General features: G+C 48.1%; 2 protein-coding genes and 1 long non-coding RNA gene across 3 annotated transcripts in view; 2 read left to right on the top strand and 1 right to left on the bottom strand.

Moving 5' to 3' along the window:
* LOC135903894 (uncharacterized) overlaps nt 1-14,751 on the top strand; it is a 224,876-nt gene that overhangs the window by 112,600 nt on the left and 97,525 nt on the right. The window lies entirely within an intron of this gene.
* LOC135903891 (myb/SANT-like DNA-binding domain-containing protein 1) lies at nt 10,086-12,267 on the top strand. The gene is made up of 3 exons (XM_065434338.2): nt 10,086-10,699; nt 11,425-11,587; nt 11,947-12,267. The coding sequence occupies exons 1-3, from the start codon at nt 10,455-10,457 to the stop codon at nt 12,250-12,252; spliced, it is 714 nt and encodes a 237-aa protein (XP_065290410.1). The 5' UTR covers nt 10,086-10,454; the 3' UTR covers nt 12,253-12,267.
* On the bottom strand, nt 11,602-14,256 carry LOC135903890 (uncharacterized). Its single transcript, XM_065434337.2, has 2 exons — nt 13,294-14,256; nt 11,602-12,875 (listed from the first exon to the last, which is right to left on the bottom strand). Exons 1-2 carry the CDS (start codon nt 13,968-13,970, stop codon nt 12,296-12,298), a joined length of 1,257 nt encoding a protein of 418 aa, XP_065290409.1. The 5' UTR covers nt 13,971-14,256; the 3' UTR covers nt 11,602-12,295.

The following is a 14,751-nucleotide window of genomic DNA, read 5'->3' as shown; positions in this document are numbered from 1 at the left end:
ATGACATAACACTGGTGGCAGCGGTGGGATGTCATAACACTGGATGGCAGCTACGGGATTGACCGGCATCAGCTACCTCGGCGCGGTGAGTGCCTGAAGTTTACCTCAAACACCAGACTTTCTCTGACACAGGTTATAGTAGCTTAGGGAAGGATTTGGTGTTGCATTGTGATAACCTTGAGTGTTTCAAGCCTAGTAAGAGTGTTTTGGAAACCAGGGGATGCTGAGGGGGTAAACAGGGCAGTGTGTGAAATACTTGCATATGTCTTACTAGTAGCATTATAGTAGCGTTCGGCAGGTATATTCAAAAAGGGCAAACAGCAGGAGGACAGTGTGAACGATGGAGAAGTACAAGGTGAAGGAACTTCTCGAAATTTGTGAGGAGTTGGGCATTGAGTTGGGCTCAACCAAAAGAAAGAATGCGATCCTTGAGGTCATGAGGACTGGGGACGTAACGGCTGAGGAAGCCGCAGAGGCCTGGGCGGATATCAATGAACGTCGGGAAAGGGAGGAAAGGGAGAAGGAACGTTGCGAGCAGGAAAGGAGAGAACAGCAACGTCGCGAGGAGGAAAAGGAGGAAAGGAGAGAGATTCGTGAGCACGAGCTTAAAATGAAAGAGTTGGAGAACCGAAATAACTCGCCGGCGCCTAGTCTCACTTCTAATGTTCCCAGAATACGCGATCAACTTCCACCCTTTGTCGTCGGAGAGGATATGGCCAAATACCTCGTGAAATTTGAGCACGTGTGCGAACGGAATAGCATTGAGCGATCCCTCTGGGCACAGAATCTGTTAGCGTTGCTTCCTGGGGAGGCATCAGACGTAATAACTTGCTTATCGAAAGAGGCGTTTGAGAGCTACAGTGATGTGAAGGAAGCGCTACTGCGGAAGTACAAATTGTCGCCCGAAGCTTTCCGGCAGAGGTTCCGGTATGCAAAAAAGGGTAAGGAGTCGAATGTTGACTTCGCGTTTCGTCTAAAAGCCGACCTGGTGGAATGGCTGAAGGGCGAAGAGGTTTTCGACGACCGCGACAAAATTGTCGAATGCATCGCGTTGGAGCAGTTCTACCGTTGCATTGATGAGGATGTCCGGCTCTGGCTGCAAGATAGGCTAAAGGAGGTTAAGCTAAACAAGGCAGCAGAGTTAGCGGAAGAGTATTACACCCGCCGCAGCTTACACAGCAAGGCAGTGCGTGTAGAAAAAGCAGATAGAAGAGATGGGTTTTACGGGAAGCCCGACGAACGGAAGGAAATCACGCGTCGCGAGTTTCGGGACGACGAGTCCCTTCCCAAAGAAACTGTAAGGGAAGGACAGAATGCATCTCAGAATGGTGACAATGGTCCGAAACAGCGAAACGATACGACGCGTTCTTTTGAAAAACGGAAACCGTTAACCTGCTACAATTGCAAAAAGCAAGGGCACATCGCTGCAAGCTGCCCAGAGAGAATTGCTTTTGCAACGATACAGGAAACTCACAAAAACATACGTCTATTGGAGCCCTATGTGCAGGAAATTAAGGTAAACGGCAAGAAGTGCCGAGCACTGAGGGACTCTGCAGCAACTATGGACGTTGTTCACCCGTCTTTCGTCTCCTCGAGTGATTTTACGGGAGAGTGCGTTAGGATACGGCAAGTGGCCGAGAAGGAGAGTGTCTGTTTACCGATCACAACGGTTATCATTGAAGGAGAGTTTGGAAAACTTAACACCGAAGCCGCTGTGTCAGCCGCCCTCCCGGAGCAATTTTCCTACCTCTTCTCAAATAGCTCAGAGCAGCTGCTGAGGGATCAGGGCAGATCATTCTTTGCCGACGTGGCGTACATGGCCCCCACGCGATCCAAAGCGCGCCCGCTGTCGAGGGAACTTGACTTAGCGTCGGTGAGCGAAAGGCGGTGCGGCACACGGACCGATCACGGTAACTTGAGTGGCGAGCAGTCACGGGAGAGGCAGAGCTCGGAGGCTGGCCTAGACGAGCGGGTCCTGGAAGTGAGTGGGAGTGACGCGTGCAGTGCTAGCCGCGATATAGACTCGACGCCGCAATTAGGCGACGCGGGCTCCACACTCGCTCCGGTTTCCGCCAGCCGGCAGGAGCAGGCTGCAGTTGAAAGAGAAAGTCTGATTCGCGAGCAACAGGAAGGCTGTTCATTAGCCGATCTGAGGAAGAGCGTCAAACGGGGAGTGAAAAAAAAGAGGGTTTCATTTGGCAAAGAATCTGGCTTATCGCACCGCGGCTACACGGATAAGCAGGGTCGCAAATATAAGCAGCTTCGGATTCCGCGAAAATATCGCCGGGAAAAATGAATGACCTCATTTGCTTCCTCAGAAGTATGGTTTCGGTCCAAAGCGATTTCAAGGGGACCATTCTATTTGTCATTATTATTGCTGATTATTAATTGTTTCTATTTTGGTGTGTTGTTGATTTGAAAACTGATTGTTTGAGCCTTGTGTACTGGATCGTACACCTGCCTCCTGTTGCAGCGGGAGCAAAAGGGGGATAGCTATTTAGTTAGGTTGATTTGAATTATGGCCTTGTCTGGTGTTTGACGGGAGACAGAGGGCACTTGTTCGTGTTGGGTGTTGCCTTTTGCCGGTCGGTTTTGCAAGCTGCAGAACGACCAAGCGGGACCAGTGGCGAGAAGCAAGGTCTTAGGAACGACCCGAGCGGAGCTGGTCAAGGTGCCTTGGCGACGACGTGGTGAGCAGAGCTCCTGTCCTGGCGAGTCGGACCTGGGCACGTGATGTTCCCTGGCGTCCCGACACTGGACGTGAACTTGGACGAGCCTGACGAACGTGCGCGCCTGGCATCCGAGCCACGTGGAGGCAGCTCGTCTTCCCGGCGCCTTATCTGAGGGCGGGGATGCTGTTGTGCCATTACCACAAGCCCGGATTCCGAATCTGCAAGATGCGGAATCTATCCTGCGAGCGCCATAATTCTCCCTTCACAAGACAAGATGCTGCGCCGTCGTGCGGGAGAAGCCTCGGCGAGCAGCGTGTTTAGACGTGTCCGCGTGTGCCAGACGGCCCGGCGCCGCACCTCCCTTGCCTGGAGGTCACCGCGCGCGCGAACTTTGAACCGGGTGGCCAGCGCGGTCGCTGGTTGGACCCCTCGGACGACCGTCGTGTGCTGACTTTGTATTGGGCCGTTTGAGTGACAATGGGCCTCGGGGATTATAAAAGCAGCGACACGCCGCTCGAAAACAGGATCTGCCGACCCCACCGGGAGAGAGTGTCGCTCCCGACTGGGGTGAGATGTGTAACGCGTTTTCGCCGGACGTCGTCGTGCGAGAACAGTCGCGTTTGTTGTGAGCACTCGGCCCCAGTGCCGACCCGTTCATGTCCTGTATGATAACCTGTATATAATGTATAAAGTCCCTTTTGTTATTCTCATCGACGCCAGGCTCGGAGTCTTCGCTACCAACGCTCTGTCACGAAACGGGTGACGAGCGCTACGGGACCACAAAGCCGTATTCGTGGTGCAGCGGTGCAAGTTCGTAACACTGGTGGCACCGGTTGGATGACATAACAACACGCACGCAAGGGGTGAAGATTTTAGCGGCGAGAATGCTAGGCCGATCTAGCACAGCTGTTATCACCTTTGATGGCCCCATCCTCCCCAAGCAAGTTTTGTACTACGGGGGAGAGATGTGGTGTTATCCATACAGACCGACGCGGCAAGTTTGCTATATTTGCTGCCAGCAAGGTCACCGGTCGGACGTCTGCCCGACCCCCGGAATCAGAGCTTGCAAGCAATGCGGCCAGAAAGATCCGGAAGAACATCATCAATGTACACCCAAGTGTCTGCTGTGTGGGGGCTCCCACGCGGCGGGCACAAAGGACTGCAAACAACGCCTAAAGTCGACAAACGAACTACGATGGGGACCCCAGGGCCAGCAGCGGCGGGGACGCAGCAGGAGCAGAAGCGGAGCAAGGCGACCGCGCTGGTTCCGGAATGAAGATCAAGAGCGACGGACCGACTACCGGAGTGAATCCAGGAGCCGCAGCCGAGGGCGCAGCCACAGTCAAGGCCAGGGCCGAAGCCGGGAAAGGGACGAGTCCTACCCACCTCTGGGCGGCGCGGGCCAGCAGACCACGACGAAGCCAAATCAGCAGAAGAAAAGCGGCGGAGTTAAGGTGAGCTGGGGAGCCGGCCCTCCCAAAACGCTTTTTGCTCCGCACAACAACATAACCAATAACACAAGCATGCAGACAGAAAACGAGAAGAGGCTTTGTGCCGAAAACAGTAATCTTAAAAAGGAACTTGAGCTCTACCGCGAAGAAACCCGGCAGCTCAGGAAAAGAATAGACGACCTTATTCAGGAAATGCAAGAGATGAGAAAGGCAGGTTTCTCACCAGTTAGGGCGCCACCACCGCCGCAGCAACATATAGAGAGCACGCAAACTAGCGAGGGGAACACCTCAATTGAAGACCTCAAAGCTTTCATGCAGCAAATGCAGCAGCAAATGCAGCAGCTAAATCAAAAGATAGCCCTGCAAGACCAGAGCTTCCGCAACTACGTAAAGAATCAAACTACACAGAGAACAGTAAACGACGCCAGAGACCGCCTCTACAACGAGCGCAGGTTTGGATCAGAATCCCAGGGAACAAATAACAACACCAATACATCAACATGGCAGGACCAAACCAACTAGAGATTTGGCAGTGGAACTGCAGGAGCTACAAGCGCAAGCAAGGGCTCCTGCAACAGTTCATTAACACTAGAGGAAATCCACCAGATTTAATACTACTACAGGAAACAAATTGCATCCCAACCCTAAAAGGATATACTTGTCAGGAAAATGGACGAACGGCGACTTTAATAAGCAACAAAATAACAACCATTACACATAAGGAACTAGAAGACACACATCTAGAACATATAGTGACCGAAGTGATTCCAAAACGGAAAAAGAAAGCGAAGAGCACTTTCGTAATCAATCTATATAGCCCACCTAAAAACAAAGGAAACTTCATTAAACTTTTTGCGGAAGCGAAGAAGCTTGCAGGGCAAAACACCCTAATAATAGCAGGAGACTTCAATGCGAAGAGTCCGCAGTGGGGCAGTAGAATCGAAGACAAGAAAGGGCGCAGTATCTGCACAGCTGCGGAAAACATAGGCTGCGAGCTACTCACAGATGAAAGCCAACCCACCAGACAGGGCAATAGCGTAAGCGTGGACACGTGTCCCGACCTCCCCGCAGGGGCGTCTGCGTAAGCAGGCGTTTGGTGTGTTGCGACACCACGTACCCGAGCACACGAGGGTTGGACTCTCCCGCGTGTAGCCGTGCGCGGCTTAGCCGTGTCCGGGGAAAAGGGGATCCTGGGGGTTGAGCCAATGCCGGGTGTTTGGACCTTTACGGCCCCTCGGCGGCGGCAACACACCCCTTTGGCCTCGGCTTCACGTAGACGGCACCCCCGGACTGACCCACCCGGGGGAAATCGGCAGTCGCCTTTTCCTGTCCTCCTCTCCAATCTTCGTCTTTCTCTCCCACTTTTCCATCTTTCCTGTCTTCTCTTCACTTCTAATTACTTCCGTATTTCCTGGCGGCAAGGGTTAACCGTGTGTATCTACCCAGCCTTGGGTACATATATTAGGTTATAGCGGCGTTGTATAGCTGACGTCTACAGGTATGTTCATAACCTCGTAACGTCCCCTTGTTGGGCTCGGTGGTGGGTGGCTACCATCGCCGCTGAATATTCTAAGAATACATGGCAAATGCATTCCCCTCCCTTGCAGATCGTCCTTACAAAAGAGGGCGCACCGAAGCAATCTTCGATTTCACTTTGAAAACCAACGCAGAAACGTTCCCACGCTACCATGTGATCCACAGTGAAGGATCTCTGCCAATGAGAAAACTATCCCCATTCCTAACAGCAAAATGCCTAGTAGAAAAAATCGGAAAACAATACAAAGCTTCAAAGATGTCAAGTGGGGACCTCCTCCTTGAACTCAAAACCAAAGATCAAGTTGAAAAGCTCGCTGATCTCACCTGTGTGGGAGACATCAAAGTCACAATCTCAGCACATCGTTCGCTTAACACAAGCAGGGGCGTAATATCAGAAGAAGATTTCTTAAACCTGAGTGATGAAGAACTCCTGGAAGGTTTCCAAGAACAGAATGTAATCAAGGTTCAAAGAATAACTCTCCGAAGAAATAACGAGCAAATCCCGACCAAACACGTTATACTTACCTTTGGTACTAGTATTGTACCTACTACACTTGAAGCAGGCTATCTGAAGATCAACGTAAGACCATATATCCCAAACCCGAGGCGGTGTTTCAAGTGCCAGAGGTTCGGCCATGCATCGCAGTCATGCAGAGGTAAATCAACATGTGCAAAGTGTAGCGCCAATGACCATCAGTCGGAGAACTGCAATGCTGCTCCACACTGTACAAACTGCAAAGGAGAGCATCCAGCATATTCAAGATCTTGCCCCTGCTGGAAGAAAGAGAAAGAGATAATTGCAATCACAGTGAAAGAAAAGATTTCCTTTTATGAAGCAAGAAAGAAACTAGCACACCTACCTCTAACAACCTACGCCAGTGCGGTGCGGCAGGGGACAGCACCGCAGTGGTCACAGGAGTCTACAGGGACCGCAGTCAGTGGCCCAGTAGTAACTCCATCCGTCCCCTTGGTGGCAGCAGCCAGTGCTGCTCCATCATCATCATCACAGACGGGCCTGCAGACCCCGGTCCCACAGGGTCCCAGGCTAAATCGAACTCCCAGGCCTGAGACGCGCGTCTCAGCGCCCGGTTCTCGATCATCCAGCGCCTCGGAGAAGGTTATGGATGTCGACACCAAAACTCCGGCGTCATCGACGCCAAAACACCAGCGCTCCCTGGAGCGCACTAAAAAAGACAAACTCACAATAACTACGCGAACAAAGGGACCGGTAACCTGAACGGTTACCGTTCTTCCAATAGCATATTCCAACTAACAAATGTCACCTACAGTTACTTAGCACATATATGTAAATTACCATTTTCAATTCTGCCACTATGGCTTTTATCGTGCATTGGAATTGTAGAGGACTGATTCGGAATTTAGGTGACATAAAAGACATAACAAATAACTTTTCGCCAGTCGCATTTTGCCTACAGGAAACAAACTTAGGCCCTAAACACACTCAATTCCTTAAAGGCTTCACCGTTGTCCGAAAGGACCGCGATTGTTCCCACCGGTTGTCAGGTGGAGTGGCTATAGTCGTGCAGGGCGGCACTCCTACCCGAAATGTCCCATTAAATACATCTTTAGAGGCCATAGCTGTCACCATTCTATCCTACAAAACAATCACCATTTGCTCACTATATATTCCACCCCACACACATTTTACTATCAAAGACTTAGAAAATCTAACAGATCAGTTACCGGAGCCATTTGTCTTGGTAGGAGATTTTAACGCTCACTGTACTCTTTGGGGCAGTGTCAAAACTGACCAAAGAGGGCAACTCGTTGAAGATTTTATTCTGTCAAACGATATCTGTCTTTTAAACTCAGGTGCGCCAACTTATTTCTCACCGACTTCCCGCACTTTTAGTTGTTTAGATTTAGCTTTTTGTTCACCCTCTCTTTTCACTGATTTTAAATGGGAAGCTCTCGACACATCATATGGTAGCGACCATTTACCCGCACTCATCAAACACCTATCATCACCACAAACCCTAGTAACTAGACCACGCCGATGGAAATTACAGCTCGCGGACTGGCAGGTATTTATACAGAACGCGAAACTGGAAAATGTCTTTTCACCAGAGCTCAGTATTGATGACCTTAATAAAAAAATTACTGAAGTCATAATCACAGCGGCAGAAAAGGCGATACCGCAGTCTTCCGGTATTGCGCGCAAAAAGCTAAATCCTTGGTGGACAAGCGAATGTACTAAAGCCAAAAAAGAACAAAATAAGGCCTGGGGAATCCTACGAAGGTACCCCACTTATAACAATCTTCTAAATTTCAAACAGGCCAAAGCCCAAGCGCGATATATTCGAAGAAATGCAGAAAAATTATCATGGCAAAAATACATATCGTCAATCAATAGTACAGTCACATCGAAACGAATGTGGGACCAGGTGAGGAAATTTAGAGGAGAGTACTCATCATACACTATACCACTACTTACATGTCCAAGCACACAAACAACACTACAGGACCAGGCCAACTTATTAGGTGAACACTTTCATAACATATCCAGCTCAGCAAACTATTCAAATACATTTTTAAAATATAAAGAATCTGCTGAGAAAGAGAGGCTGCCTACCACTGGGGCTTCAGCTGAAATGTACAATAAACCCCTCACAATACACGAATTGAACAGAGTTCTCTCTGCTGGTAAAAAAACGGCAACAGGTCCTGACCGTGTGCACTACACAATGCTGGCACACCTATCCCAAGCATCGGTAGGGGCACTTCTTAAATTTTTCAATAAGATATGGGAGTCTGGAGTAATGCCCACAGATTGGAAAAAAGCAGTGGTAGTTCCTTTTCTAAAGCCTGGTAAACCCGCTACATCCCCTAGCAGCTATAGACCCATTGCACTAACAAGTTGCCTAGCCAAATCTTATGAGAGCATCATAAACATAAGACTCACATTCATCCTAGAAACAAGAAACCTAATAGACAAACACCAGTGCGGATACAAAAAGGGCTGTTCTACCACTGACCATCTCGTGCGACTAGAGCAAGAAATCCGTGACGCATTTCTTCACAAGCAATACTGCCTAGCGGTTTTCTTTGATTTTGAAAAGGCATATGATACCACATGGCGATACGGAATTTTGAGAGACCTGGCTGACATGGGAATTCGCGGAAGAATGCTAAATTGTCTATGCGATTTCATGTCAAACCGAACATTTCAAGTACGTCTCGGCACAACACTCTCGCACACATTCACACAAGAAAATGGCGTTCCACAAGGTTGCATTCTCAGCACGACGCTCTTCATAGTCAAAATGAACTCTGTAAATAAAGTCATCCCACCATCAGTTATGTACTCAATATATGTCGACGATTTGCAAATAGCTTGCCGCGCCTCAAACCTACCCACCTGCGAACGACAACTACAAATAACAATAAATAATCTTACAAAATGGGCTGATAAAAATGGTTTCCGGTTCTCAACACACAAAACTGTTACAGTTCTCTTTTCGCAGAAGCGAGGGTTACACTGCACTCCAGGTCTCACTTTACATGGTACAACGCTGCCCGTCAAAGAACACTATAAATTTCTAGGCGTAACATTTGACACTAAACTGAACTTCCTGTCCCACATTAACGCAACTAAAACTAAAGCAAATAAAGCGCTAAATATCCTTAAGGTTTTATCACGTAAGCACTGGGGATCTGACCGAACATGTCTATTACGTATATACCGGTCCCTTGTACGTAGCATCCTCGACTACGGTAGTGTAGTTTATGGAGCAGCTAGGCAGTCCTACATTAAGCGACTTGATCCGGTTCACAATCTTGGCCTACGACTGGCGAGCGGTGCCTACAGGACATCGCCTGTACAAAGTTTATACGTTGACGCTAATGAGCCTTCATTACAGCACCGCAGAGCACAACTCACACTTTGCTATGTACTAAGAATTCGGACATCACCACAACATATATGCTACAACATCGTAACACAGTGCCAATCACGAATACACTACACAAATAAACCAAACATGATTCGGCCACTCATCTTAAGACACGAACAATATTGTCAGACCTATGATGTTCCTCCCGAAGCCCTGCAGGTTGCCGAAAGGCCAGCAAGATTGCCCCCGTGGTGCAATGTTACACAGCTGTGTGACTGGACGTTAACACATATAAATAAAAATGACATTCCACAAGAGCATATAATACAAGAGTTCCGAGCTATCCAAGAAAAATACAAAGATTACACAGAATTTTACACTGACGGCTCTAAAACACAAGAATACGTAGGTGTCGGGATCGTAACAAAAAATTGGGAAAATAGCATTCGCATAAATAATTTTTCTTCAGTCTTTACCGCCGAAGTTTATGCGATATGGATGGCAGTTAAGAAAATTACTTCCGACAAGCAGAAGAATGCTATCATCTATACTGACTCGTTAATACCCCTGTCACACGAGCACTTTAAAGGCATTTGAAGAAAAAGACATCTCACACAAAGGAGTTGCATCCGCAGACACACGCCAAAGTTTAATCTCTTTTTCAGAAGCGGTCTTTTCCGAAACCGGAGATCACCGATCTCTTTTACGGCTGGAAAGGCGTAGCCTCCAACGCAGTGGGCACCAGTAATTATCATGCAATAAAGAAACGAAGCAAAAGTGCATTTTTATTTCAAGTGTACACATCACAAAAAAGGGTTTTGTCTTTCGTTGAACCTTAAGTAGGCGCAGTTTTGCACTTTTTGCACGGCACTCTCGTAAGCAGTTCGAAAATATCACGTGACGCTAACAGACGATGCAAATTCGCGCCATTTTCTGCGACCATGGCTACGGCGAGCGGTACCGACGAACAGCCTCCGGCACGCCAAAGAAAACCGCGGGTACAGTGGTCGGAGAGAGACACCTGGGCGTTAATCAAGTTATGGGAAGACAACCTGCCCTCGCTGCGTGCGCAGAAGCACAACGGAGGCGTTTACGATGGCATTGCACAAGCATTGACGAGCATGGGTGTACCTCGCACAAAGGCGCAAGTGCACAGCAAGATAGAGAACCTGGGACAGACCTACAGGTAAGACAAAGCACAGCAGTAAGCTGTGAGCGCTAAATTTACCTTGAAGCGGCTTCAGGCTGTGGTCGCAAGCTGCAAGCTCTCGTTTGTGGTGTCGCGACCTCAGCATCGAACGTTGTTTCCGTAGTAGGCAGCGACGGAACCCTAATCTAGCGGACGGAGCCGTAGTAACGAAGGTTTTAAGGCAGAGACCCTTCATTTCAGCTAGCGTCGAATTTTGCAGGGCTGAACTGCGCCCTGCACACACGAAAGTCGACGACGCGCTAAAGGCTGTTTCTGCAATTCCTTTACAGTGCGAGTCGGTCTGAGTAAACGCAAATTCGCCTTCACATGCGGCGAAGAATGACAACCCGCGCAGGTCGTCAATAGCATGATTTCGTTCGTCACAAGATAACGGGAACCTTAACTTATGGACAGGCGCATTTCACATTATATTGTACGCCTTCTCACGGCAACATATAATACGAAGCAGGAAGTCGTCTGCATGTTTTCATTTCTGCAGATGTGACTACGGTTTGCATTTTTCTCGGACCATGCGCAAGCGTTGTTCTCAGACAAGAAAACATGAGAAACTTTAAATTTTTTCGAGTAAAAAGGGTTACCTTCGCTTCTCAGGCTTTCTGTACCATCAAGTCGCGTTTGTATCTATCGGCAAACGTTTTGCTCTGTGTATATCTTTACATTTTGAGTATATAAAATTTTAGTTCTTTCGTTTTCTTATCCAGGAGCTGCCTGAAACACATGACAACAGGGTCATCACCGCCGAGCTGGCCATTCTTCTCCGAAGTCCATAGGTTTCTAGGATCCCTGCCTGTTCACGATACATCTTTAATGGAAGAGGCTGGGTGCAGCGAGAGCACAACAAGCAGCACTGCCTCCGTCGAAGAAGTAAGAAATGCATAGTGGAGACTATATATGCTTTATTACAGTCAACTAAATTTCAAGACATAATGTAGCATCAGCTGTGCTGCCAAGCCCATAATCTGCACAACCCTGCAGTGTAGCGGACTGCTCTTGTTAATACTGTGGTTCATTTCTGCTTGTGCTCACGCGCTGTTCATTTTGCAAGCTTGGCAGTGCGCTGTTTGGAGAATAAAAAAAATGCAGACTCTAAAATAAAAAAACGTGAATACATACACGCAAGGAGAGGCAGCTCTCTTGCAAGTAAAAACCCTGAACTAATTGTTTACCGCTTCACACATCAACTAATGTGGTCAATGTATTTCGGATCCCTTCTTCAAACGCAGCTGATCTTCGACATGCTTGATTCCGGCTCTGCTTCTTGTGAAGACGTCGCCGAAGATTGTTCACCTTCCGAGTCGCCAGTACAACAGGTTGAATCCAGGAACCTCGCAAGTGGCAGTTCCGAATGTGCCCGCAGGAAGAGAAGGCAACCGGCTGGCGACTTTCAAGAAAGGATGCTTGAGGAGCAGCGACGGCAGAGAGAGCAGTTTGCTGATGCGCACAAAATGGAAATGGATCTCCGTAAAGAGGGGCTCAAGTTGCAAGAGAAACTTGTAGATGCAATGTTGAAGTTTTTTAGTAAAAACTGACATGGTGTTCCACAATTGTTGCTGATTCTTGGGACTCTTGCGTTCAGTTCCTTCGCTTGTAATATTCCACAAGTGCTGTCCTGATGGCGGATGCATTTCCAATTTCAGCTTCTGTTCTGCGTGATGGCTGTGGAAATGTAGCATTGGACTGCTGCACCTCACTTAACCACTGTGGGTGGACACTGTCGTTGAAGTGCTCGCAAATGTTATTGAGCACGCAGCATGCTCGTATAGCCAAACGGGCATTGCCAACAGAACACTCCATTCTTTTCGCAATGAAACGGAACCGGGCCTTTAGCCTTCCGAATGCGTTTTCAACTATCCTCCTTGCTCCAGATAAATGACAGTTGAAATTCCTTTCAGCTTCACTGATGACAGTTCGGTGTCCAAATGGCTTCATGAGGTTTGGGGTTAGTGGAAATGCTTGATCGCATAATATTATCGGTGGGACTGCTGTGGTACCCACTGCGGCAACAGGTGCTTTGAAAAGGGGACTGTTGACAATCTTCGACAGCCGTGAAACACCAAACACATGTGCGTCGTGGCAGCGTCCTGGGGCACCGACATTGCAGTATCTGAATCGATACTTGTGGTCGACCAATGCTAGTAGGATAATACTGTGCCTGCAAGAAAAAACAAAGTGCAAAGTGAATAAAGGTTAGTGCAGCATGGCACTGCTGAGTTCACTGCCTTTAGTTACTGTGATGCGATTTTACAGTTTGCTTTTATTAATAGCTGTGAGTGCAGCTCGGATTACATTATTTCACATAATGCCACAACCGGTCGCTGTTAGCGTACTCTACATCGTATAGGAGTTGCAGTCCTGCGGAGAACTCTTTTCGTCGTCGCATTAAAATTGTCGCTGCTAAACACTGCAAGACTGCGAACCAAATTACGCGTTTTCTTAAGAGCTGCTGGTAAAATTGAATAACATTTTACTTAGCAATAAAATATGGGTCAGTCAGTTACTTTTTTTTACTACTATAAAAATGGGCCCAAACAGAACACTTACATGAAATAAGTTAAATCGTGGCCACTTACCAACCCTTGTAGTTGTAGTAGTCGGTGGCGTACTTCTTTGGAGGCGAAATAGGGAAATGGCAGCCATCAAGGGCACCGACAGCTTGAGGGAAATCGCACACGGCTTCGAACTCTTGGATGTGCCTAGGCATTTCCTCTTCAGTAATCATTCTGATCCAGTCACTTTCGAGCACAGAGACAACAGCTGCGCAAAACTCTCTGTAAATGACGTTGACGGATGAGCGCCCAACGCCGAAGAGGTTTGCCACAGTTCTATCTTCGGCAGAAGAGCACAATTTGTAGAGGCCAATGGCGACACGCTTTTCCGCAGTGATCGGGTCACGCATGTTGGTAACTTGTTTTTCGAGCACATGGCGCAGACTTTCCACGAGAAACCGGAACGTTGAGGGGTTCACTCGAAACGACTGCTTGAAGTTGTGGCCACCGAGGTGAGGCACAGTCTCCTCGAACCACTTTTCGTGGCGGATGAAAGCCCACGTCGATCGGTTGCAGACTCTCGTGGGAAGCGCCAAGGCATAAAATGTACACCCGTTGAGTAGCAACTGCCGCTTAATACGGTCTTTGACTGCCTTTGCGGCGTCTGCTTCGCTCTCTGCAGCAAGAATCCTTGCCAAAATGCATGCTATTTCGACTTTTTCCTTCGTGTCCGTGCAGTCCCCCATATTCTCGACCTCCATGTTGACTCCGATGTAAACAGTGGCCCAAGGTTGCTAGACGAACATGTAAAATTTGCTACTTCTGCGAAGACTCTTGAAGCTACCTTATTAAATCTTCTTTAATTTAACCTTTTCGAATAAACTGTATCTAAATTCACTAAAACAAGCATATTATAGTACGTTTCTAATTTCTATATTGAAATACGTTGGTTTATTCTAACTGGTTTTGTTTCAGAATCTAGCGCCATGCTTTCCATAGCGTGTTCGGAAGGAAACGATAAAAGGAGATCGCCCGCGCCGTGTGTCTGCAGCGCAACTCCTTTTAATTAGAGGTCTTTCAACTCGGTAAAGGACCGCTTAGGTAAAAGAGTTTTTGCGTGCTTGTGTGACAGAGGTATAAGTGCCCTAAGAGCCCTTAACTTAAACTCCGCGTCTGAGCCCCTGCTTGGCGATATCTTAAACATAGTATTTAACAAGAAATACGAAGGAACCATACGATTCTGCTGGGTCCCAAGCCATGTTGGGATAGCAGGGAATGAAGCTGCAGATAGAAGCGCATCCATGGCAGCGCACAAAAGCATCACACACATAACACTTCCATACAAAGACAGCATCAGAGCGGTTCGTAAGGCCCTTGCATCAAAATGGCAGCAAGACTGGAACTCATACGTAAATAACAAGTTACATATAACTAAACCCCTGCTTCGCGAGTGGAAATCATGCACTCACCAAGAACGATTCTATGAGGTAATGTTATGCCGACTTCGAATTGGACACACGCATCTAACACACAACTTTTTAC

The sequence above is a fragment of the Dermacentor albipictus genome, chromosome 3 (genome assembly GCF_038994185.2).
Source record: "Dermacentor albipictus isolate Rhodes 1998 colony chromosome 3, USDA_Dalb.pri_finalv2, whole genome shotgun sequence".
In the NCBI taxonomy this organism is placed as follows: domain Eukaryota; kingdom Metazoa; phylum Arthropoda; class Arachnida; order Ixodida; family Ixodidae; genus Dermacentor; species Dermacentor albipictus.
This window is presented reverse-complemented; position numbering and strand designations above follow the sequence as displayed.